The sequence below is a fragment of the Odontesthes bonariensis genome, chromosome 21, assembly GCF_027942865.1.
Source record: "Odontesthes bonariensis isolate fOdoBon6 chromosome 21, fOdoBon6.hap1, whole genome shotgun sequence".
Lineage (NCBI taxonomy): Eukaryota > Metazoa > Chordata > Actinopteri > Atheriniformes > Atherinopsidae > Odontesthes > Odontesthes bonariensis.
Genome location: NC_134526.1, coordinates 9,581,265 through 9,605,820, shown reverse-complemented (window position 1 = coordinate 9,605,820; position 24,556 = coordinate 9,581,265). Strand labels below are relative to the sequence as shown.

At 39.8% G+C, this 24,556-nt stretch overlaps 1 protein-coding gene across 1 annotated transcript in view; it reads left to right on the top strand.

Moving 5' to 3' along the window:
- mrc2 (mannose receptor, C-type 2) overlaps window positions 1-13,486 on the top strand; it is a 28,883-nt gene extending 15,397 nt beyond the window's left edge. Inside the window, exons 10-29 of the mRNA XM_075453881.1 lie at window positions 1,932-2,047; window positions 2,162-2,310; window positions 4,614-4,831; window positions 5,003-5,145; window positions 5,837-5,933; window positions 6,026-6,155; window positions 6,322-6,354; window positions 6,454-6,620; window positions 7,796-7,964; window positions 8,049-8,191; window positions 8,386-8,494; window positions 8,591-8,757; window positions 8,835-8,943; window positions 9,040-9,278; window positions 9,379-9,541; window positions 9,640-9,789; window positions 10,038-10,151; window positions 10,509-10,688; window positions 10,942-10,965; window positions 11,065-13,486. Coding sequence (XP_075309996.1) covers window positions 1,932-2,047; window positions 2,162-2,310; window positions 4,614-4,831; window positions 5,003-5,145; window positions 5,837-5,933; window positions 6,026-6,155; window positions 6,322-6,354; window positions 6,454-6,620; window positions 7,796-7,964; window positions 8,049-8,191; window positions 8,386-8,494; window positions 8,591-8,757; window positions 8,835-8,943; window positions 9,040-9,278; window positions 9,379-9,541; window positions 9,640-9,789; window positions 10,038-10,151; window positions 10,509-10,688; window positions 10,942-10,965; window positions 11,065-11,285 — 2,841 coding nt within the window. The 3' untranslated portion in view covers window positions 11,286-13,486. The remainder of the gene's footprint in view (window positions 1-1,931; window positions 2,048-2,161; window positions 2,311-4,613; window positions 4,832-5,002; window positions 5,146-5,836; window positions 5,934-6,025; window positions 6,156-6,321; window positions 6,355-6,453; window positions 6,621-7,795; window positions 7,965-8,048; window positions 8,192-8,385; window positions 8,495-8,590; window positions 8,758-8,834; window positions 8,944-9,039; window positions 9,279-9,378; window positions 9,542-9,639; window positions 9,790-10,037; window positions 10,152-10,508; window positions 10,689-10,941; window positions 10,966-11,064) is intronic.
- Window positions 13,487-24,556: the final 11,070 nt, after the last annotated feature.

Here is a 24,556-nt window from a genome sequence, read left to right as displayed (position 1 = left end):
AAGCCAACCAGGAGACCCTTGACTAATTTCATATCTGGACTCTGTGTGTGTGTAAATTATCATGTACGTTTATGCAACCCCAAATCACAAAAAAATGGAATAGCATGAAACATGCAAGTAAACAAACAGACATTAAATGATTCTTGCTTTTTCTTTGACCTTTTTTTTCATTGCAGACTGTATGAACCCAAGATATTTCATGTCTTTTTCTGATGATGCAAAAACCCCTACTGCACACATTATAAAGGCATGGCTGCAGAAGAAGAAGGTACAGGTACTGGACAGCACTGTCTGCTTTCCTGACCTATCCCCAACAGAGAATGTGTGCAGAAAACTGGGAGGAAAAAACTGAAACAATCATCTTTTTTTGTTGCATAGACGTGTTTTGTTTTGAAGAATGGGACAGAATAACACCTGGGAAAAGCCTCAACGCTCGGTATCCTCAAAGCTAGAACATCTTTTAAGTCTCTCGAGAAGGAAAAGCACATTTACAAAGTGGCAAAGCCCTTCCTGTAACAATGTTTTTAGGAATGTGTTGCAGGCCATAAATTCAGGAATGGCTCAACAAATTAAATGAAATTGATCAGACATAACATTAAATATCTTGGGTTCATACCTTCTGCAATGAAAAAGAAGCCAAAGTTAATGTAACATATATATTATTTATTTTTTATTTATTTGCATTTACTGTATGTCTCTTTTTGTTTATTTTGGGTTTTAATTATTCATTGAGTCAAAGTTAGATTCAGATTCAGCTCCAGGTGTTCGCTCAGTTAAGAGTTTGGAATCAGAAAGTATGTCTAAACCTTTAGTTTTACGATCAGTAAATTATTTGCAATATTGTCAATACAGTGTGGTAATACAGATGATCCTCAGCCTCCCTTATCTTTTTGGAGCTTTATAGTAGCATTCAGCACATGATGTTGCTGTTTGGCCATGAAGTTAGTGGTTTAGTCTCCTCTCACTGCTATCAAAGCCCACAAAACCCACTGAACACTGTCTGCTCAGCCCAAAATGATAGACATGACTTGCTGCTGAACTGAGGGGAACAGAATTATAAGCTACAGTATTTAGAATACAACATCCTTATTATGACCTTGCATTCTTATTTATGTGCATTCCTTAAGTAAAATATGGCCGCTTTGCTATTTAAGGCTCCAAATTTACCAAGGCCATCATTTTTGTCAGTGGTGAGAAAACTGCCATTTAAAAAAAAAAAAAATTTAGTCGCAGTTTTCATTATAATTAAACACAATGTGTGGATTGTTCAGTTTATGTGTGATTTATAAAATAAATAGGTGGAATTAGCCAGTAAGGAAAGGAAGGATACAAAATGTGTTCAAGGTGATCACAAGTTTTAATCTTTGAGGTTCTGTCGAGATGCCTAACGTGGTTATGCAAAAAAGCCTGAGGTATGGTTTATGCACTCAAATCTTAATGTGACTTGTCTCTCACTACCATTCTCATGGAAAATCTCACCCTGTTTTGCCTGTTGGCAGAACTCTGCGTCTGCACACGTCTGTAACTGCTTTACATGAGCCGGCAGGAGGCATTGTGGGTCGGATTAGTTATCTTAGTATGCTCAGGCTTGTTCATCTCTTTCTGCAACTGGGATTCACTCTGCTGACAGAGAGGCTATTTTACTTGTTATACATAGAAGTTTGAGGTCTTGATTAAATCATGGCTGACAGGTTTTTGCGGACAAATCTTTGTATCTCCTACATGTCAGATGTAAGTGCTGCGACTGAAACATGGTTGTCATGAGTGAACTTCAGCGTTTCGCATTTAAAACATTTTTCAAAAATGAGTTATTGTCTGAATACATAAATGAATACAATAAATAATCAACACCCACATCTGCATATTAAATAGTTTCACTGATGTATGTTGAAAAAAATGTTATCTTTCCACTTTTTCCCCTCTAATTTTAGGGCTGGAAGTGGCACAGTCCAGCTTGTTACTGGGTAGGAGAAGATGTGCTATCCTTCGATGAGGCCAGAAAATCCTGTGTGGAGCAAGGAGCTGCCCTCGTTACTATTACTAATAGGTGCGTACAGCTACTACTAATAAGTACATACAGAGCCTGACACACAGGAAAGCTAACTGGTAGTGATTTGAAAGACTCTAAGATGTGTTTATCAGCCCTGTTTCGTCTGGAAAGGTTCGAGCAGGCCTTTGCCAACAGCCTTGTGTTTGGCCGCTCCGGAGATTCTTTTTGGATCGGGCTCCATGACCAGGGCAGTCCCGGTTCTTTCCACTGGCTCAGTGAAGATGAAGTGTCGTACACCAACTGGAATCGAGACCAACCAGGTAGGTCACACATATTTACTTGAATGAGTGCACTCAATGGAATACACAACTAATGCTGCTTCTAACAAGACAAACTGCAAAGCACTTTGAAGATTAACTCTAATTATAAGTTTTACGCCGAAAATGAATGTGAACAATGTAGATATAATGATCTCTGTTATTATGAATATAAAACTATCAACAGTTCTGAACAGTGAAGGGACAAATTATATTCTCTCTCTCACCAAGGATAGTGTTAGTCAGCTGCTGATGCATTTTTAAACATGAATTTTGTGGTGCTTCATTATTTTGCGCTGAATATTTATAGTAATGTGTTGCACAAACAAATGCCAGCATGATATACACACTCAATATAATTAGTAATCCACACAAAACTTTATTACACAAACCTCTGCACACCCTCACTTTTTATTTTGGCTGTACTGTATCCACCTACACAAGCACTGACTGCCGCTGTATCCATATGGTAATCTTCAAAATGAGCTACATTACAACACATTTACGTTTTGCTGTTTAGACTGAATATCTAAAGTTTCAAATCTGTTTTTTGTTCATTCTTCTTTCTAATAATTTGTCAAATCCTGCATCTCAGATACCACAGACTTCTCAGCCAGTTGAGGGCAAATGTTGGCAAGCACTAACAAGTGGTAGCTAGCGTTTGCACGCCCCTTCTGCTCCTAACTCCAGGCTTCAATGCATTATGGTCCTTGTCAACCATTGCAGTATAGAGCTTCTGTAAACTACTTTTAGTGTACTGTTTGAGCATGAAATTAAATTTTCAGTTGAAATTTTGAACAGCACTACAAAATGGCCAACTCGTTTGTATTGTTTACTTTTAGAGTGTACAAGTGGACAGTTTGAACACAGCTTTTTTTTTTCATGTGTTGATCAATCACAGCAGGCTGGGTCTCTTAGGGGGTGAAGTCTTAAAGAGATACAACCTAAAATGGACGTTTCGGACCAAATATAAGAGTATTATCTTTTTATTTACTTATCTTTTTAAATCAAACATGAAAGTATCTTAACCAATTCCAGTGGGCCACAAAATTATAATCATGAACCTTTAAACAAGCACAATCTGATCTCTTTAATGTCATTCATATCTATTTTATCAGTAAACATACAATATTTGGCATGTTTGTACCAGGAAAGGAATCACTTCCATATAAACTTCCGTATGGATGGCAGATTTCTTTTGACTCGTTATCTATCGTTATATAATGTTTTAATTTCATTATAACCTGAGTCAGTTGTCTTCTTGATGGAATTAATTCATCAACTTGTTTCAGTTCTAACCTTTTATTCCTGCATTTGTGGTATAATTCAGTTCTATTATTTTTCTCTTTTGTTTCAGTATTTTCCAAACCTGCTGACAGTTTATTTACATGGACCTTTGCTGTAATGGCTTCACTTCCTTGGGGGGATTATTAAAATTGAATCTAATCTATAGACGGGGATTTTCAATTCCACAAAGCGACTAGGTTCATTTTGAATTAGAGCCATTTTTTTATTTAATCTACAAGGAATAAAATAGATTTGACACAGTTCTCACAGAACAACATACTGATACCCTTCAACCCTAAAGTGCCTTTGATTATCAAACAAACAGCTCATGTTTTAATATCATAAGCAGCAGTAAAAGAACAATGCACCATGAAAGGCTATGTGCTACTTTTGAATAATTCTGCTGTCATTGATTTACACCATCCATAATCTCTCAACAAAAGCTTGGAGATGTTATCAAACAGATGGGAAATTCTTCGAGCTTCAGAGTCCCTGATTGACCCAAAGATATGAACAGTATGGCTTCTACTCAGTTTAAAGCTTTAGTTTATAACCTAAGTTAATTTGGCTGATTAAAGACTTCTTGATAACGCCAAGATTTAATTCAAATAGCTTGTCATCTTTAAAGCTGTGAAGCTTGTGAGCCTACATACAAATACATGAATAAACAGACGCATATAATTATGTGTGCTATTAATTATTAGCCAATACTTTTCATATATTTGTGTTATAGAATAAAACAGATCCTTGTTCGTGTGAAATGCCTGCCAACTAATGAGACACAAACTCATTTTTAGAACATGATCCATATGGATAATGCGAACAGCAGAGCTCAGACAGAGCTTACCGGGTGTGCTTCCTGTTTTTGAGGAAACTTAAATGTCGGATCCAACAGTCACATTTACATTATAGGAAACGTTTATTGACCTTCTGCACTTTTTTCACTGTTCCTCTGTTTTCATCAGTGCTGCCTCTCTCTCCTCCCCACTCACCAACATTTCACCCTGCATCTATTTAAGTGAACATCCGTGGAGGCTGCGTTGCCATGGCAACAGGCTCCGCAACAGGTCTGTGGGAGGTGAAGGAGTGTGCCACAGTCAAGGCAAAATTTATCTGCCGCCAGAACCAGGGCACGTCTCTAAGCCCCGAGCTCCCCGTCCCTCAGCCCACCCCAAGCCTCAGTGGCTCCTGTCCCAATGGCTGGAAGAGCAACAGCAACCTGCGCTACTGTTACAAGGTTCATCCCACCCGTTAGGAAGTCAATGTTGTCACTAGCAGTGATAAATAAGCACTAATATTTTACATCTTTCTGTGAGTTAAAGGGGTAGTTCTTACCAATAAGAGTTAATGGATCAGTTTTGCATTTGTGACTGAAATATATTCACACTTTTTAATCTCCCGTGTTCAGGTGTTTCACTCCTCTCAGTTGGAGCATAGGCAGAGCTGGGTGCTGGCTCACCTGTTCTGTCGAAGACATGGAGCCAACCTGCTGAGTATCAGCAGCCCAGAGGAGGAGCAATTTGTTCTGCAGGTCCTCCATGAAATATTTGGGTGGGTATGAACTTCTAAACAGCTGCCATGTCATGATGATAAGGATGATGTAACACAGTTTACTCTTTGTGTTCCTAAACCAGACATTTTCTTTTATGCGCACTTATGCACATGAAAGGAGTTGCATATAAAAACACAAACACGGCATTTTGTAAAAATCCTGGAGGCTTTACTAGTTTTGATAAGCAAATTAGACCATAATCGGGGGCTGAAGTGTGTGTTGGGAGTTGTGTACTTGACTGTTGATCAGTGTAAGTCTTGACTTGTACCTTTTTGCACTTTATTTCATTTTAATCTTCACTTACATTTTTTCACTTGCTGTTCACTTTTGCATTTGCTAGCTGTTTGGTTAGGTTTAAACATCCAAACCACATGATTTGTTTAAGACAACTTTGTTTGGAAAATAACACAGTCAGTTTTTAAGTAGATCTTCTTACAGCATCTACAATGTGTTAAGAAATCAATTTTTTTAAGGTTACTATGCAACAGTCCTGCCCCATTTGCACAAACAATAATGTTGAACATGCACAAGGAAATGTCCAAATATGTTTGAAAGTCGTGCTCGTCGAGTGTCAAGAAAAAAAGGCCCAGTTCACGTCCGTCTGCATAAAAATGATTTTGATTTCTTTTTGTGCCTATTTCACCATGAGACTGAACTGGGTGATGATGCTAATAATGATGATGCCTGCAGGGAGTCAGAGGACCACGAGCAGCACTGGTTTTGGATTGGACTGAACCGTAGGAACCCCATGGACAATGGCAGCTGGAAGTGGAGTGATGGACTGGCAGTGAGTAAAAACAAGATGCAAACCTCTGTCTATTCAAAAAGAAGCTGACGAATGCGTGAAATTTATCAGTTTACTCTTCGCTTGTGTGTCAGTTAACATACCAGAACTTTGGGCGCTACTACTACAACATTCGGCAGTGTGCGGCAGCTGATTTGGGCACTATGACCTGGCTAGCCATGCACTGTGAGTCAGAGTTAGACTGGATCTGCAAGATTCCCAGAGGTACGACAGCATTTCACTCATTCTTTCACTAGAATATTTTTACATTTTTAATACTGTGCATTATTACAGCTCCCCTTGACACCTTCTGTCTGAAACACACTGATAAGCTCATTTCTCTTTAAGGCCTTTGCTTATATTTACACATTTTTCCTTTGTGTGTTTTTAGGAAGTGTGGAGAGTGTACCAGAAGTCACAGAGGGTGAGTCTTTTTCTCTTATCTTTGATTACTATCTGCTAACTTTATTTAAAAAAACTGTCCAATTATATTTCTCCTTTTCTGCCTTCTCTCATCTCTCAGTTTCTAGTTCACCAGAATGGATCGCCTTTCAGGAGGCTGAGTACAAGTTTTTTGACCACCGCACCACTTGGGACCAAGCCCAGAGAATCTGCTCTTGGTTTGATTCCTCACTGGCCTCTGTGCACTCAGCTGAGGAACAGGCTTTTCTGGCCAACACTTTACGCAAGGTACAAAAAGCATTCATCATTATCGTTAGGAGTTCATCCAATCCGAAAAATTCAGTAAAATATTCAACAATCCCAAAGCTAAGTGCCAAAAGTGGCAAAACATAAGTTATTATGGTGACTAGTACATCTTGTTAGATCTACAGTTTTAACCCCTGGACGGCACAGCCGTCAGCTCATCGAAACATGATCTGCTCATTATATGTCTATACGATTCTATTATTACCAGATTCTTAAAAACATTCACATTATTCCAACATTCATCAACATTTTGTCCATCCATGATCACACATTTCTAATAAAATCATGTTATGTTAACTTAAAATCACACATTTGATTGACCCCTTGATTTGACTTATCATTAATACTGGTATTTCTATAACGCTCAGCCCTGGGTTAATACAGCAAAATTACATTAGTACAACTTATATGTTGCTTTGCTACTTTCTCAATTCCCTTTTTTGGAGGCTATCCCTGCTGTCAGCATACACTGTTGTCCATAACAGGGCCAAACAGAAGCAAATGAGACAAACAACCATGCACACTCAAACTTACTCCTTTAGAGTCACCAATTAATCTAACTTGCATATTTTTGGACGGGGGGAGGAAGCCCCAGAGAGAACCCACGCATGTACCGGGGAAACGAGCCAACTCCACAGAGAGCAGTCCCAGCCAGGTTGCGAAACCAGGAACTCTTATTTTTCATGCGACAGTGCAACACACACTGTGCAGCCCCACCATACCACCGTACTGCCCCAAATTTGAGAAATTTCATTGTTGCTAAGAGATGTGTCTTTAAGACAAAAAAAATATCTGCTGCTGGAAGCTTTGTTTTTGTATTAAAAATGGTGCTGTTGATTAAGTTTTTATCAAAACAGTGGTCCACAGTGTCTTTATGTCACTGTTTTGTGTTTTTTTTTTCTTGTTTGAGCCTCGTCTGAGGTAGTACCAAACACAAATTATGGGTCAACATCTACATCTAACATACTACATGCAATGAAAAAAACAGACACAACTGAGCTGTATCGTACAATGTAATGGAAAAATGCTATTATCAAAGATGTAATGATAATCGCATTAGTGTTGGGCAATAAATTTGCTCTCCTCCTTCCATGTTGATAAGCCTGATATGTTTCAAAGACACTGAAACTACATGACAGTTTTCATTTCACCCTCAGATGGTAAAGGTGGAGGGTGACAGCTGGTGGCTCGGGCTTCACACCTATGAAAACGATGGACGTTTCCGCTGGTCTGACCACTCTGTGCTCAATTATGTTTCATGGGCCCTTGGCAGACCGCACCCTGTCAGCCGTGATCGCAAATGTGTCCACATGTCTGCCAGCAAAGGTGAGCTCAACCAGAAACGGTCCGTTCTCAGTCCAAGACAAATACAATACTATCCCTGAGCTTGTGTTTTCCCCGTTGATACAGCGGACTGGGCCGATCAGAAGTGCCACTCTGACTTGCCCTACATCTGTAAGAGGGTGAATGTCACAGGAACCATTCCTCCTACACCACCATCCCCTCACCTGCCATCAGGATGTCCTGACGGATGGTCTTCATATCAGCATAAGGTAGGTCTACAATTTCAGGATTTCAGCACACATCATAAATTAAACCAAGGTGCATGCTGGCTGCCTTGGAACCAAATAGCGAAACAGTAAAGTTAATACATGCAGCGTAGCACAACAAATTTTATCTGATGCTACAACGCAGAGCACGAGTCACTGTTTTCTTTTGTATGCCATAACATCTGCTGTGTCTCTAGTGTTTCAGGGTATTTGACCAATCATCTCGGGTCACATGGTCTGCAGCCAAGTTGAAATGTGAGACTCAGGGAGGTGTGCTGGCGGTGGCATCCAATCATTTAGAGCAAGGTAATTACTGCAGATCGCAGCCATTATAAAGTCATAACTTTGAAAGTAAAGGATGTTTTCTCAACACTGTCATGGAACTTATTCTTTCTGTTACAGCTTTTGTCACCACCTTGCTTAAGAATGCCAGCAGTGACCTTTGGGTGGGTCTGACATCAGACTCTAAGGGGCACTTCCAGTGGACCAAGTCTAGTCTGCTCAGCTACACCAACTGGGCACCTGGAGAGCCGATTGACAACAGCGGACCGCACCATAACAAGACGCCGGTACTCCCAAGTCACTACTCATGTAATACCTTTCTCATCTGTTTGTTGCTGTTCTTATGATTTCTCTTTCGCTTCAGGGAAACTGTGTGGTGATCATTCATGGCAACCCACAGAAAAAAACTGGCATGTGGGCCTCCAGAGCCTGTGAGATGGAAAGTAATGGTTTCATCTGTCAAAGGCAACAAGGTAAGATATTCTGTAATAACCACAGAGATGTCATTTAAAAGCGCAGATCAGGTTGCAAACAGAGGTGTGGAAGTAAATCCTCATATCTGACTCAAGATAAAGGTCTGCCTCCGGCTCCGGCCCTCATTCCTGCCTCCCTGTCAAAGCCTGTGGAGCTGGGTGGAGTGACGTACCGGGTGGTTAAGAAGCGCCTGGACTGGACTGGTGCTCTGCACCTCTGTGAGTCTTTGAATGGGACCCTGGCCACAGTGAAGGATCCCTATGAGCAAGCTTACTTCACACTGCTTATCAACAGCCTGCACCAGCCAGCCTGGATTGCTCTCTACAACTACGGAGTGAGCTGATAAACTTACATATCTCTAATGATGTTTCACTAGGAGCCAGACTGATTTGTGTAAGTGGAAATGCTGAGACTTCTATTTTTCACGTCTTAAGGGACGAAGCTTCACCTGGCTGGGTGATGAAGACGTGAAATACTCAAACTGGAAGGATGGGGAGCCCAATCAGATGGCTGGATGCGGCCACATGACCACGACAGGGCAGTGGACTATGACTCCCTGTGATGTTAAACTGGAGGCTGCTATCTGCCAAATTAGTGGTATGTGTGTCATAGAACAAAGAAAGTATAGCAAAACGCTTTGATCAAGGAGGCTTTGATGAATTGGACTGATATATATTGTTTTTTCTTCCCTGCAGATGAGCCTGTGAGTCACCAGTGGATCTACCCTGGACAGTGCCCCCACTCTCTGGGAGAGTGGGCATGGGTGCCCTTCAGAAACCACTGTTACGCCTTCAACCTACAAAGTCTTAAACTGCAGCAGGATGCTCGCACATCATGCATAAAAAGTACGGAAGCATTTCAGCCCTCCACCACTGTGACTCGGGCCACACGGCTCATGACACTGACTTGAAAAACCAATAAAACACAACACTCCTGACCTTCTGCTCAGCAAACAAAATTGACAAAATACATCGATATATCTAAATTTAGAATGTTTCATTGAGCACGTGGCACCATTGTTCAGTTTCCCTACAAGATCAATTCTGTTTGCTCAATCTCTGTCTGTTTCTTTCTTTTTTTCTTTCTCCCACAGTGGGAGCAGAGCTTCTCTCCATCTTGGATGAGACGGAGAATGGCTTTATATGGGAACACATTCAGGGCTTTGCAGAACAGACGCACGGAGCTTGGCTGGGCATCAGCGTGAAAGGTCCAGCAGCATTGCCTCAGATAGTTTATTAAATTTATAATATTTAATTTACTTGACTATGATCTGATTTATAGTATAATCATTAAATAATTAATTAAGGAGAGCAAAATCCCATTAAGACAGTTTCACTTGCGTCAGATAAATGTGGTAAAGCAAGGTGATTTATTTCAGAAAAGTTCATTTATTCAGACTGAAATATTATCAGCCAAAGCAATTAAATGATTTGTGTGAAATGCCTTAAAAATTGCTATGCCAGGGTGATGGCAAGATAAAATCCAACAAACCTCTACAACTGAAGCAGAATACGATGTGACAGGTTGAGTGTTTTAAGCTCCTCTGAATATGTATCTGCTACAGGTAGAGGCCTTGTGTGGAGTGAGGACACAGAGATGGCATTTACCAACTGGGAGATGCACGATGTTGCTTTCTCTGTGCTGTCCATCAACTCCTGCTTCTGGATCCAGAGCAATAGCGGCCTGTGGAAGCCGGGCTCCTGCCGAAATCGCACACACGGAGTCATCTGCAAACAGCCTCGCAGTAAGAACACACAAGTACACAAGTCAGTGGCAGAGACAGCTCAGACACAGCTGAGTTTTTCTTTATCAAGGAGCCTCTTAAGCATTTAGTAAGTCACTCCTTCAGCAGTGCAGATAAAATGGCTGCTTAATACAAACATCCTTTTCCAAAAAGTTTTAAAAAAGCAATAAAAATATAAACTTTGGTATTTGTTTAAGTTTTCTCGGTGAAGTTGGTCAGTGAACACACTCACTGTTCCTCTTTTGATTTTCAGGTGCTGAAACATCACCAGTAACATGTAAGTTTGGCTGTCAGTGCACACGTTTTTCTGTTTATTTGTGTTGTGTTCCATAGAGTGAACTATGCATGCTAATCCAGATTCCTCATCTCTACCCAGTGGATACTGACCACCTGCCCACTCTGATTGTTATCATGGTGACGGGTCTGGTGCTGGTGGCGCTGATAGTTACTGTGATCTACCTGTACCGCCGGCGAACTGTTGGGTCGCGGGGCTCCTACGAGGGGGCTCGCTACAGCCGCACCAACTCCAGCCTCGCCGAGGAGGCCGAGAAGAACATCTTGGTGTCTGACATGGAGCTGAATGAGCAGTCGGAGTAGCTCTGACCACGCTGGACTGACGACCAACCCGGGACTGGACCTAATCTCGCACAGGAGAGGCTGATTGTAACGTGTTGACTCAGATTCTGACACACTTTTTTTTTTTTTAAATCGCTATTGAAACCAAAAGATATCTTTAAATTTCTGAAAGGCTGTGTAGAGCACGGCAGATGATTAGATTTTAAAATTGAATCTCCAACTCCAAAATCCTCTTGCCAACACTTTTAATGATTTCTCCTTTGTCGAATCAGATACTTCCATCTGCTTTTCCCTCAAAGAAATAATGGAGGCCACAATTGAGCTACTGGGAACAGTTTTATTGCAGCTGAAGCATTCAGTATTAAACCAGTTTTGTTAAGTAATTCCTCGCTGTCATCCCTGGTTCCAAAGTCAATTTTTTTCACACTGTTTATTTTCAATCATGTTGCTATTTTGATTGAAAGACTATTTACTAAATCGCTTTTCTTCCAGTCTTTAACATTCTTCTTCAGGAACAAATTCTATCTTTCTATCTTTTTTGCTGCCACATCAGTATTAACCTGAACTTGAACTTGTGTTTTTGTTGTTTCATTGATTTGTGATTTTCTGCGCAGCTGTAGAGAACTGTTTCTCATGATGCATGTGTGGTTTTGTGAGTCTGCCTCTCTCCTCTATTCTGGTCTGACACGTCAGCAGCAGCTGTCAGGCAGGCAGGAGAGGGAAAAGTCCAAATGTGAACGTGTGGAAGGTGACAGAGACCTGTGACCTCAAAGAGTCTGAGGGCATACACTATAATTGTGCACATAAGTAGAACTTTGTTTGCAAAGCTGGTCTTTAAATAGACAACATTGTCTTTTTTTAGTACAGTAGGACTGAGGCTTGTCATTGCTCGGTTGGACTTTGAGCCTCCATGGCTCCAGAGACATTCTGGCACTTTTTACTCTTATTTTGATCCAAATCAGTCTTAGTCATCCACTTCTCCTCAGTCATCCTCCCAAAAAATGCAGTTTTTGCTTTGTGATTCTTAACTTTTGTTTGTCTTGGCTCTTTGTGCCACCATCTGGAGCTGATTCAGCAATTTTTGAGGGTAGTCATTTTCTTTGCATGCACCGTAAAAAGGGGTTTGTAGTTTGTAATTTGATATCTGTCTGATCCATCATTTTTATGACCCGCGGTTCACTTTTTCGGACGTTACATCACCAAGCTCTCTTTTTGTCTTCTCAAAGATGCCGGTTTTGTGATAGGATTTGACTTGTATGTGACTGTTAAAGACATTTGGAAGCGTTTCTACTTTCACGGTAGGATTGCCCGCACTTGAACTCATTGTTGCCCTGCAAAAGGAAAACATCACTTGTGCATACATAACCCAGTTGCATATACATGTAAAAGTCAAAGAATGTGCCAAAGTCAGTCTTTTATAAGAGAAATCCACCATCTGTTCTGTCTCTTTAGATCATGTTAAGATTTCACATGTGCACAGAGTGTAATGACCATAATTAATTTGCCTCCTCAAACATTTAACCTCCCCCCTTCAGCAAATGCCCCGTGAGCACGTTTTTCTCCCCCTGCTTAGAGGAATGCTTTGGAGCTGTTTCAGTCTGAGGCTTTTGGTGTTTCACTGAGCTGCTGTGAAAAAGAAAAAAAAAAAAAAAACAGCTCCTTTTGCTCCCTGAGTTGGACGAAGATCGAGGGGGAAGGGAGGTGGAGAGGTATATGAGTGCATGTATGTGAGTGTGTGTGAGTGTGTGTGAGTGTGTGTGAGTGTGTGTGTGCAGTCTCCAGCTGTGGAATGTTGAGTCGGCAAGAAGAGCTCAGTGGCATGTCTGGAACCAATCAGAGAAGGAGAGCTTGTGGACACAAAGGGTCAGAATGGGGGGGCGCAAAGAAAAAAAAAGGAAAGCTAGACGAAGAAGAAGAGGGGAAAAAAGGAGGAGAGTCAGGAGGAGTTGGGGACGTAGGTAGAGAAGGAGGAGTTTAACCGGAGCAGTGGTTTGGGTCAGGCTTACCCTGTCCTCTGCTGGTGGATTTCTGTACAGGTTGCAGTTGATCAAACTGATAGCGGAGATGATTTAAAGATGCAACAGTGTGCTTGGTGTGTTCCCCTTTGTCTGTGACGCAGGCCGGCTCTTGTCCCTGTGAAGATACCTGAAGCACCTGTTCAAATTTTTGAGGGTTTTTTTGTGTCATTTTTATATGAAATGAATAAAGTCTATGTTCTCAGAGCTTTTTTTGATCATTTTTCAATGTTTCGTGGAGTCTCGTGTGTGAATTGACCCAGAAAATGCAATGTAGTGGTAAGTTTTCTCTGTGAGCTGGAAAATGAAGTGAAGATTCAGTGTGAAATGAGTACTGCAGTGTCCATCTTCGTCCACAAGAGGGCACACCTCCCCTTTTAGATGTGGCAACCTGCTGAATGTATTCCTCTGATTGATTAACATCTGCTTTATCTTATTTTTTACCGTCTGTTTCTGTTGCAGTCTCTCTTTTTTTCATATATGTGCAACCAACCTTCAGTAAGCTGAATATTAAGATTCCCTTTTATCTGTAAAATTTGAATTCAATTTTTATGTTTTTATAGTTGCAATTTTTTAATGAATTATTCAATCGTGCTGCGCTAATTACAGCACTGTATAGAATTAGCATCCGGTCTGTTAATACTTAATTTGTACAGTAATGTGTCAGGTAGCATAGGTAACATCAAGCGTTCTGTTTTTGAGACAGAAATAGTAAATAAAACGTTTTTTTTTTTTTTTTTAAAGGACACCCACAAACAATAAATGTGCTCCTTGCAAAGCTTATATTAATTATTATTGTTATTGGAGGGAAAACCAGCCCACTGATCAGGATGAGAAAATTTAGCTAATAATACCATACACAGAATATCATATATATATATATGTATGTGTATATATATGTATAAAATACTTAGAAAAAAACATTTGTGATTGTTGGAGCCACACAGGATGACAAAATCCATCTTTTCTATATACTCTTTGTTGTAGAAATAATCATTTTAACATGGGGGTCTGTGGGGACTAACTCATATTTGGGGCCATATGAGAAGCTAGATTCTGACACTGACCCTCAGAGGGTGCTGCTTTGAAACCTCTGGGGTGACAGGATATTCTATCTGCTGTCTGCTGTGATTGGTCTCCTCAGCCAGCAGGAAATGACTAATTGTAAAATTATAAACAAAAACTTGTCATGGATTCTAACAAATAGGTGATGTATAGTTCTTATGCCTGGAGCCCAAAGTCAAGCTCTTCCATCCCCCTGCATGTTCAAAAAGGTCATCTAAGAGGAAAACAGCAGAATATTTTAAATCCAGCACCTGGTGCAACAGGAGCTTGTGGCCCTTTTCCTGACAGCGACCTGCAGCATCACATCTAAGCCAGTAAATTGCTTGTTATTCAAATCAAACAGGCTGTCAGTAATTCATCTCACTTAGGATGGATGCCACAAGTCATTCCACTACATCCCGCAGGCACTCATTTTGCAGCATCCAGAGTTTATGTAGTTCATCAGTCGCTTCTAAGTTTCACAACCCTGACACCTGTCATTTTTAATGTATCGCAGGTGTTTGGAAAGTATCCTCAAGGAATATCTGTTTAGTCCTGAAAACATGACATGCTTTTGTTCTGTGGTTTCAGACTGATCACTCACTACAGTATGCAAAACATCTTCTCCATGAGCTCAGTTTCAGTGACATTTGACCAACGTGCAGACTAAACACTGTCATGTTGTATTTATCTTTGGCACAACTGAGGATTGATATGTGAAATCTTTGTTGCTTTTAGACCTTATGATGAAGCTCGCCAGGTGCTTGAATTTTTCAGGTGCACTATGACAACATCTGAGAAACAGATTTCATTGAGATGTTTCCCTGGCAACAGGTGAAGGAAGGAAGAAAGTCTTACATACAGTTTGACACTGTGTGTGTGGACTGCAATTTTCTCCATCATCTGTCATCACGAGAAGACCTGGCCTATCCACTTCAGATGTTTTGTGCAGCTACTCTATTACCTGCTTCTCAGTGTGTTTGTATTGTTACTTGTACTTACTCTAGTTTTTCCTCCTTTTATTTCCTCATTTCATGATGAAATGGAGTACTGAGAGGACATGTGGGTAATATAAAGGTGTCGTGTGGGTGATAATGGTCAAATTAGGATTTCACGGTGGCTCATAATCTTCTCTTCACTGCAGCCACAGGTCAAACAGTAGCAATCTTGTATGTTGCATCTTGAATGCATCTCTCCTCACATTCTCTGAGCTACTTCATGATTAATTAACTAACAAAACAGGAGTGAAAGGAGAGGCAAACACTTCAAAGAGCCCTGCTTAGGCCTAATCAATATCCTCTTAATTGAAGGTTTGATATTCAGATCCTGCTCTTGTGTCGCTCACAAACTGCTGTTTATTTCTCTTCTTCCACATCCTTCTCAAAGTTTTCCATGTCCAAGAGTGTTGGCACTGCAGGTTGTCGGTGGCCAGAGGTGGAAAGAGTACTGAAAATTTGTACTCAAGTACAAGTACTGTTACATTGCTTAAATTGTATTCAATTACAAGTAAAAGTACTAGTGTTAAAAAAATACTTAAGTAAAAGTACAAAGTAGTACTAGACTACAATTCACATAGGCCCACCAGAACTGGACAATAGAAGATAGGAAAAACGCTGCCTGGTCTGACAAGTCTCGATTTCAGTCGCAGTCAAATTAGTGGCGGAAAGGAAAAATTCAATTTCCGCTAGTTCCGCTAACGGGTTAAATTAAATTTTTGGTAGTGCAGCTAGGGGTCTCAAAATTAAACATAAATTTACCCTTCAATTTACCCTTTTTATGCAAAATGAGTTTTGCAAGAGCAATTGCAGGTGCAGAAAATTGCAAAAATTGCTAATTGTTGAGGATGTGCACAAGGGATACTCCAAACAAAGAGGCAACCAGAATAAAAATGCATCCATAATCAAAAATAAGTATATTTCTGGCCTAATAATCAATTAATAGAATCCTTGGACAACAAGCAACATTTTGCAAACTCTCTGCTCCGCTGGGCAGGTGTGTTACTTCCAGAAACCTGCGCCTGCTGCAGCAGCTGAGTTGGCCTTTCCTTACATCACGCATTAATTTAATTGGCCCGGGTTCGATCTGATGGCCAATAAGGATTTGCATTGGGGAAAAAATAATTCAAATTGTGGGCGTACTCAGTAGCGACTTTTGATTTTAAAAGTAGTGAAGTAGATTACATGGTGTAAATTGTACTCACGTATGAGTAGAATTACACACTTGAAAAAAATACTAATAAAAGTACAAGTACCCAAAAATCTACTTAATTGCAGTAACGTGAGTATTTGGAATTCGTTACTTCCACCCCTGTCGGTGGGGAACTAGAGAGAAAGCAGCATGAACAAGTGAAATCAAAAACCCATTCACCCTCCTTTGTCATCCTCTGTTTGGAGTTTGGCCAAAAGGGGAGCAGCTGTTGGTTTGGTTGAGGAGGAGAAACAAAAAGTGAGAAAATGATGAGAAAAAAAGATTATTCAAAGAAAGCCATAAAGAAACAGGATCATACTCTCTTTAACATGAATACCAGCAGTGGTGTAAACTTTTATAAAAAGCTACGCTAAGCTAAAGCTGCTCTCCAGGCACGTCATCTTATGCAATCAATTGCTTTTGATACCTCTTCAAAACTGTGTTCGAGTTGAAATTCAGTAATATGTGCCACCATGTGCTGGTTTTGCAGTTCTTGTTTCTCAATCATTTGTCCTGTTTGCTGCTCTCGGTATCATGTCAAGTTCTTGAGTGTCATTTATCATCTTTGTGACAGTAATTAGATCTATTGAGCGAGGACTGACCTCATGTTGAGTCTCAAACATTCTTTCACCAATGAAGGAAAGAAGCGCACAGCCTGTTTCATTTAGCACTAATGATGGCTCTTTTGAGAGGGTTAGATTCACCAAGGTAGTAACAAAACTCGTTTACTCCTGGAGGTGTATCCAGTCATGCAGGTAATTTTGGTTTCATCTGCATGTTCAGGGCTTTTGAGATAATTGCCTGTGAAATTTGTGCTGCCACTCAAGTAGTGGAAGTTGATACATGTGGAAGTGCTTGTTTTGCATCTTTATTTATGAGTATTTATGGGCAATATAATATGATGTAGTAGAGTTTTGAAGAAATTCAATTAAGAAACTTCCTCAAGGCTAAATAACTAGACAGGAGTGTCTGTTTTCTTCTTTTCGGTGCATTGAAAACATCCGTGCCGTCCATACAATCCATACTATTCAGTCCAACTGGGTCAATACATCTTGTGTAAATTCATGCGATCAATATGGTTTCTCCTGGCCTAATTATTTTATTACCTGTTATACCTCATATTCTGGTTATATGAAATCATGGATAATGTTTTAGATATGTTTTTTTTTTGTCAAAATTGGCTTCTCTGGTTCACCAGCACACACTCTTGGTAGAATAGAAGAATAGAAAAATACTTTATTCATCCCCCAATGGGGGAATTTCAAAATGATGTAAGAAATCATAAGAAAAAGGACAGAAAGTTAGATGTGGTAATATTCAGATAATATTTTTGTTGTTTTACAGTACAGTATATAAAATTTAAAGTTAAGTGTTTCCTTAAAGATTATTTTTGCAAATCCAAAATTCTCTTGTGCAGGTGCATGTTAAAATATCACTGTAGTTTCAAATCAAAAAGAAAATCCTGCACACTGCTCTCACTCGGCGTCCCTATTTTCACATTTACAAATGGTGATCTGATCCAGAGCAGTTGGCAGGATTTTCTCTTTGATTGGAAGCTCTTTAATCTGTAGAACGCCCTCTTTTCAGGGCTTCAAACATAACTAAATTGACTGTAAAGCTGTTTCAGGAGAGAGTTGGGCTGTTAATTATTTCTTCATTGATTTGAAAAGTCAAAAGGTCTGGACGTGATCCTGATTGCAGAATTTGCATTTGGAGCCTGATGCTGTTTCTGTGAACTCAGGTTGATACCAGGGATGTTAGCAGTGGTGGAATCTTAAACTTGTGTTAAGTTTGAGTAAAAAAAAAAAAAAGATTTAAATAAAACACTGGTGAGTTGGGAAACAGACTAGAACTTTACAGTGGCAGATGATCCAAAGGCTCCATTGCAGATAAAGAAACACCTTTTCATAACATCCAGCCAGAGGAGGAATGCTCTCTATGCATACATTATCCAAGTAACATAAAGACTTCATCAGAGGAAATACAGAGGGAGCACCACAGGGTGCCAAACATTGATAAGAAACATCCATAATAAGAAGAGAAAAGTTGATTGAAATTTGCTGATGAAATTATATGACAATGTTCTTTTGAAGAGACTGTCCTCCTCTTCAAAATGTGTCCATGGGTCCTTTGTTCATGTAGGCAGATGCGACCCATAATTATGTCTGAAGAATATGCAACCTCCATGTGAACTATTGTGCATCCGGATGCGAGTGCATTTCTCCCCCGCCATACTTATTTCTATCCCTAACCAAGTGGTGTTGTTTTCTAAAGTCAACCAGGAAGTGACGAAGTTTCATTGAACCTGTTTTTCTTAAGCATATAACCAAGGCAAATTGCAAAATGGTGTCCATTAAGGTAATGGCTGCCCCATTAATTGTCTATCCCTTGCCAAGCAATAATAATGTCAAAACTTGGCCAGGAAGTGACAAAAGTCTAAGTCAGAAGTGAGAAAACCCTTTTAAGGTCTTAATTCTGTGTCACACAAAGGTACTGCAAAACCCTCAGGCTGCAGCTAGTGTTGTCTTTCATGTAGTCTCAACTATCAGTTATCATAATACAGCCTTACAGATCAGTTCAGACCAAAACTATCTTAAGAAGCAAGACTAGTTCTAGAACAGCATTTTTTTAAAAATCTGAATCTAAGATCAGCATGTACCAGAGTGACTAAACGCCCACTAGAGTGTAGACTTGAAACATCTTCTGATCTAAAGCATAAAGTATCTTCTGTTAAACACATGGCGGCACTATGATGGCATGGGGATGAATAGGCTACCACTGACAGTGGGTCACGAGTGTTTATTAATGATGCAACAAAAGGCCGAAGCAGGAGGATGAATTCCAAAGTGAGAAGTAATAACTCTGCTTCGATTCAGCCAAAAGCTGCAAATTTGACTTGTAATGGCTCACAGAAAAGATGAATGATGACCCAAAACAAGCTGCTGAACCAACTGAGACATTTCTAAAGATAAGGAGCTGAACAATTTTGCAAGTTAAGAACCAAATCTTTTTCAGATTGGGTTGCATTTTACTTTCTGAAGACAAAACTAAAGACAAAAAGACTCAAAAACAAACAACTGAAGAGAGCTGAAGTAAGACGTGGCAAAGCATCACAATGTAAACATCTGCCAGTAGGCTGCAAAGGATTCTTTACAAAATATTAAAAATCAACTTAATATATTCCAAGTTTGTTCCTCCAATTACTTTTGAGACTGAAAATATGCATCCTTCATTTTAAAAAGCTTTAATTTTTTAAATGTTCCTGCAGATTGAATGTGAAATTTAAACTGTGTAAACTGTCTGTCCTTTTAAGCCGTAATTATAATTCAGGTGTAGCTTCACGTTATTTGAAGAACTGTCAAAATATGTCTAACTTTATCAGCCAATCCAACATTATTTGATAAATGTGTTTGTGTTTCTTATCTCTTCTCTGAATGAATGAATTATGTTGTGTTGCATTAGAACTCAGAAGACAGTATTTCTGTGCAACTATTAGGGAAAAAATCAACTGGATCACCCACTGAAGTCCCAAAACCCACGGTTACATTTACAGCCCAAAATTTAAATCTCACAATTGACAACCATGGATTGTGACGCTACTACATCATGGACAAGTGGACCAATGTACGCATTATATGTTTTCTGGTGAGACTGGATTGAAATGACAGTTTTTCTGACTTGCAACTGGAACCATGATGCCATTCCCAGCTCCTTGGAATGACGTCATACCTAGCTGCTGGAAATGAGTTCTGACTTCTGAGGCAACCTATTGCATTTAGCGTTCCTCCGGTTTGACCAAAAAACTTCCAAATCACTTTCTTGATGACCATTAGACCTCTTTGTACAGCCTACAGAAATGCTATATGATGTATTTTGGAGGAAATGCTAACTTAAAACAAAAATCAGGGACTGAAGCCCACTTAATTTGGTATGAGCAAAAGCACAAAGCTGACCGCTGGCTTTGAGTTTTAATATTTGTCAAATCTTCTAATAAACAAAAAGTCGATTTGTGACATAAAATCTTGATGCCAAATTCTAAACAGCTACGGGGACACAATCTGAGCACTGAGACAGTGTACTTGAGCAGCACCTACTTAGTTTTATATCACAACAACACAGAGATGATGATGTTGCTGTTGCCGATATCTGTGGTGCTATCAGCTCTTTGTTGCAATGCCCTGTGATGTGTCCTCATGCGGCATGACATCACTCATTCCACTTGTTGTCATTCCCACTGAGTCAATGCTAATCTCTGTGGGCAGTGGGTCGTCTGAAAAACCCTTCACAGTTCCACTGACATACCCAGAGATGAGGCACTTCACTCCCAGCAGAGAAGGCCCCATCTGAAATTGCCCATTGATTTTTAGTCAAAATGATTTTCATGGTCATGAAAAAAAAGAAACCCTGTGTGTCACCTAGCTTTAAAGAGAACATCAAATTCCCTAATCTTTGCCCAAATCAAAGGCTGTACACATCAAAGTGCCTAGATCAGCAGAGATACAGAGTGCCAACACCAGGGCAAGAGGGAGAAAAAAACTTTGCTATCGCCGTGCTGTCCAAACTCATTTGAACTCCAGTCTTTCTTCTCCCTCCTTGTCCTTCCACTGAGTTTGTGGTGGCATTGGGCCTCAGTTTGAGTGTGTATGCATGTGCTGTGATGGACAGTCGTCGACAGAGAAAACTTGGAAGGCCAAAAGGATGGATGGTGTGCAGAGGCAGGTTGTTATTGATGGGGAGTTTGAAGCTGGAGGCTGTGTGGTGGTTATCTCCTCTGTGCAGATGAGAACAGGTCTTTCGCCTGAGGGATGCTGCTCTCTCTCAGACCAAGGACGGTAACCATGTGGTGGAGGGGATTATGGCCACATTGTTCCTCTGCCTTTAGGAAAACATGGTTGTTTTATTTGTTGGCCATTTTTCAGGTATGTAATTAGCACCCTTAATTGGCCAAATGAGCCCTTACACTGTTTGCACTGATTTCAAAAGCAAAGCACTTTTATGTACAGATGAGTTGATAAGGGAGCTAAGACTTAATGATTAACTTAATTTTTTTTTCTCCACGTTTTAGTGTCATTGATTTCCTTTTCTATTCTCATTTTTATGTCCCAAAGACAACATTTGTCGGATAGTTTAAGGTTTTTCCCTTTTTTTTTTTGTTTCCTTGTTACCACAAGATGATGTCAGGTGAAATAACAATGCCGGGTTAACTTCACAAGGTGCCCAATCCTCCACCTGCTTGATGACAATTCCTCATTTTAAATGGCAAAAGGTACCATAATCACTCCTAACCAGGGATGGGATTAGACACATACTCATTTACATGGATTTCCACCCAGAAATAATAATAAGGATGCACAAATAAGGAAGAAATGGAGACAAAAGGTAGAGTTACAGTAATTTATGGAAAGCAACGGCTGCTTTGTAGCTCACAGCTTTGATGCATAATCCGTTATTAGCCCCTACAATATTTGGCATATAGACTTGAACATACTCGTGCACACACAGCTTGAGGGGCTGAGTCAGGGGAAGCAGGTACTGAAAGTAATGTTACCCCTCTGGGAAATAAAGATAGGCTGAGGGTGCAGAAGGAGGAAGATGAGGCTACTGTGAGGAAAAGCAGCAGAACAACAACCTAGTACTAGATGTGTTTACTCTTGCTAGTTTCCAGGGTAATGGCAGGGGGCTCTGCCTTCCTGTAGAGGCAAAACCACTTAGAGGAGAAATGTTTGGCCTTGAGAATATGTTGGAAGAGAAAATGGTCCATTACTGGGACTCTTTTCTCTTTCTACTGCATATTCCTCAGCGTGTGGTCAAACATCTGTAAGTGCTTATTTTTCTAGTTCATCGCTTAGAATAAAATGGTCTCAAAATATTTCTAAGTTTAATTTCCTGACAAACATGTCTTTAAGCAAGACACGAGTGTGTCATGATTCAGCCATTACAATGTGTTTCTAGGTGCTGTTTGTGTGTCCTCAATTTGCCTGAAATAAACCTAGAATTAAAGTGAGTAACAATCTATAATCGTCTTCCTGCAGTGGAGTGTGTGTGTGTGTGTGTGTGTGTGTGTGTTCACCCAGTGGTTTGCTGGCGAGTGATTTGCAGTCAGGATATGCAGACATGAGCTCCATTGTTGGCATAAATTGCTTGGTCCATGCATGCTGCCTCTCCACCGGGCATCTCTTCCCTCATGCCGATCGATCTAATCCGTAGCTATAATGAGTTTTCTCTGTCTGAGTGTGAGGAGTGGGCTTGACCATGAAGTGAAGAGGAAAATGAGCAGGAGAAGGTGGAGAAATCAGAGGCACCATTTGTGTGGCTGGTGAAAACGGGCTTAACAACCAAGATGTAACCAAGGTATTCACAGAGGTGGAAAGCTGAGATCTGACAGCAGATTTCCTTCAAGACGTGATGTTCTTTATTGAGGCGAAATGGAAAAAGCTGCTTCTGCATGTGCTGAATTTTTTTTTTTGTAACATGTCATTCATTCTAATAACCAAAGCTGAATATAAACAAGCACTGATCATTAAGCTTTAGTTTGAAATGATTTATTATGTTGAATTAACTGAGTTAAATGGTTTACATTTGTGGAATTTATAAGTTTAGATTAGCAAGAATAAATATTGCTATGAATAAAACAACTTTATATGAAAATTGTCTCCATGTGGTGATAAAACCATAGAAGATCCATCAAATATGCTCTTTTCCTCGGGTAAAGTGAGCTTTTATGTAGCTTTCAGCTTTTCCTCTTCTTATTCAAGTTACTTCTTTGGTTTACTCTCATATTTTTTGTGGAATCATTCATACAAACACAGAAAACTGTTTGCAGTGAATCAGCTCTGAAAACACACTACACAGTACCTGCAAAAGCATCAAATGACAGGCGGTCAGTATAAGCCAAACTAGAGCTCAAAGAAAGGTGTTTATTTTATGGAAATTTATCAGGTTTACAGAAAAATAACTCCAAGAATTAGTTATTGCATATATATATATATATATATATATATATATATATATATATTAATGGTGGGCCGTTATCGGCGTTAACGTGCTGCGATAATTTGAGAGTCTTATCGGGCGATATAAAAAATATCGCCGTTAATCTATTCTCAAAATTGGGTTGGGAACTGGGTCAAAATAGGTAAGCAAACTGTGATGACTTTTACCTTTTATTTTAGCTCGGGTGTAGGCCGATGTACTTTGTCTGCCGTTATGAAAACAGAAGAACGCCACTTTGCAGAAGCCTGTGCTCGGCAGTTTATGGAGGTCGGGGATAGTTCAAGTGTCGTAAAATGGTGGGACATTTCAAACCTCGAAATGATCAAGCGCGTGAGGCGCAACAGAGACGCACTGCACACAACGCTATCTCAACAGCAGCACCACCTGGCCCTCCCAACAAGTGCTGAATATGAGAAGATGGCGAAGCTAGAGAAACTGCTGGAGCCATGCATATGAATAAGCTGGGTTAGTGACTGGTAGAAGAAGGAAAAGTAGCGCTTGTACTGATTAACAAAAAGCTACTGATGTAAACCTTGTAGGCTTACCGTACTAATTTCCATGTTTAACTGAATAAACCGTTTAACACAAGTACATTTTATTGAGCATGTTTTTTTTTCTTCACCAAATATCAAAGTAGAACAGCTTTCTCAAGCAATCAGTGATGGGTTTTGGAAACAGGAAATGAGCCCCTGGTTTAATGCACCCCCTGTATTAAGAAACCCTATCTCAAAGACTGATTTTTAGTCATTACTTGGGTAGCACGCATATTCTGAATGAGCCATTTTAATCTAGATTAATCTAGATTAATTTCAAGATTTCAGTGAGATTAATCTAGATTAAAAAAATTAATCTATGCCCACCACTAATATATATATATATATATATACACACAATTAATTCTAGTCTAGCATTTTGCTTTCATCAAATACTTGAAGTTATGCACATGGGTGACCGCCTAGACTGAAATTTGCAATATGGAAAGATGTGAAGATACTGTAATGGAGTAAAAATACACTATTCTGATCAGAAATATCTAAACAAAAAAAAATGAAT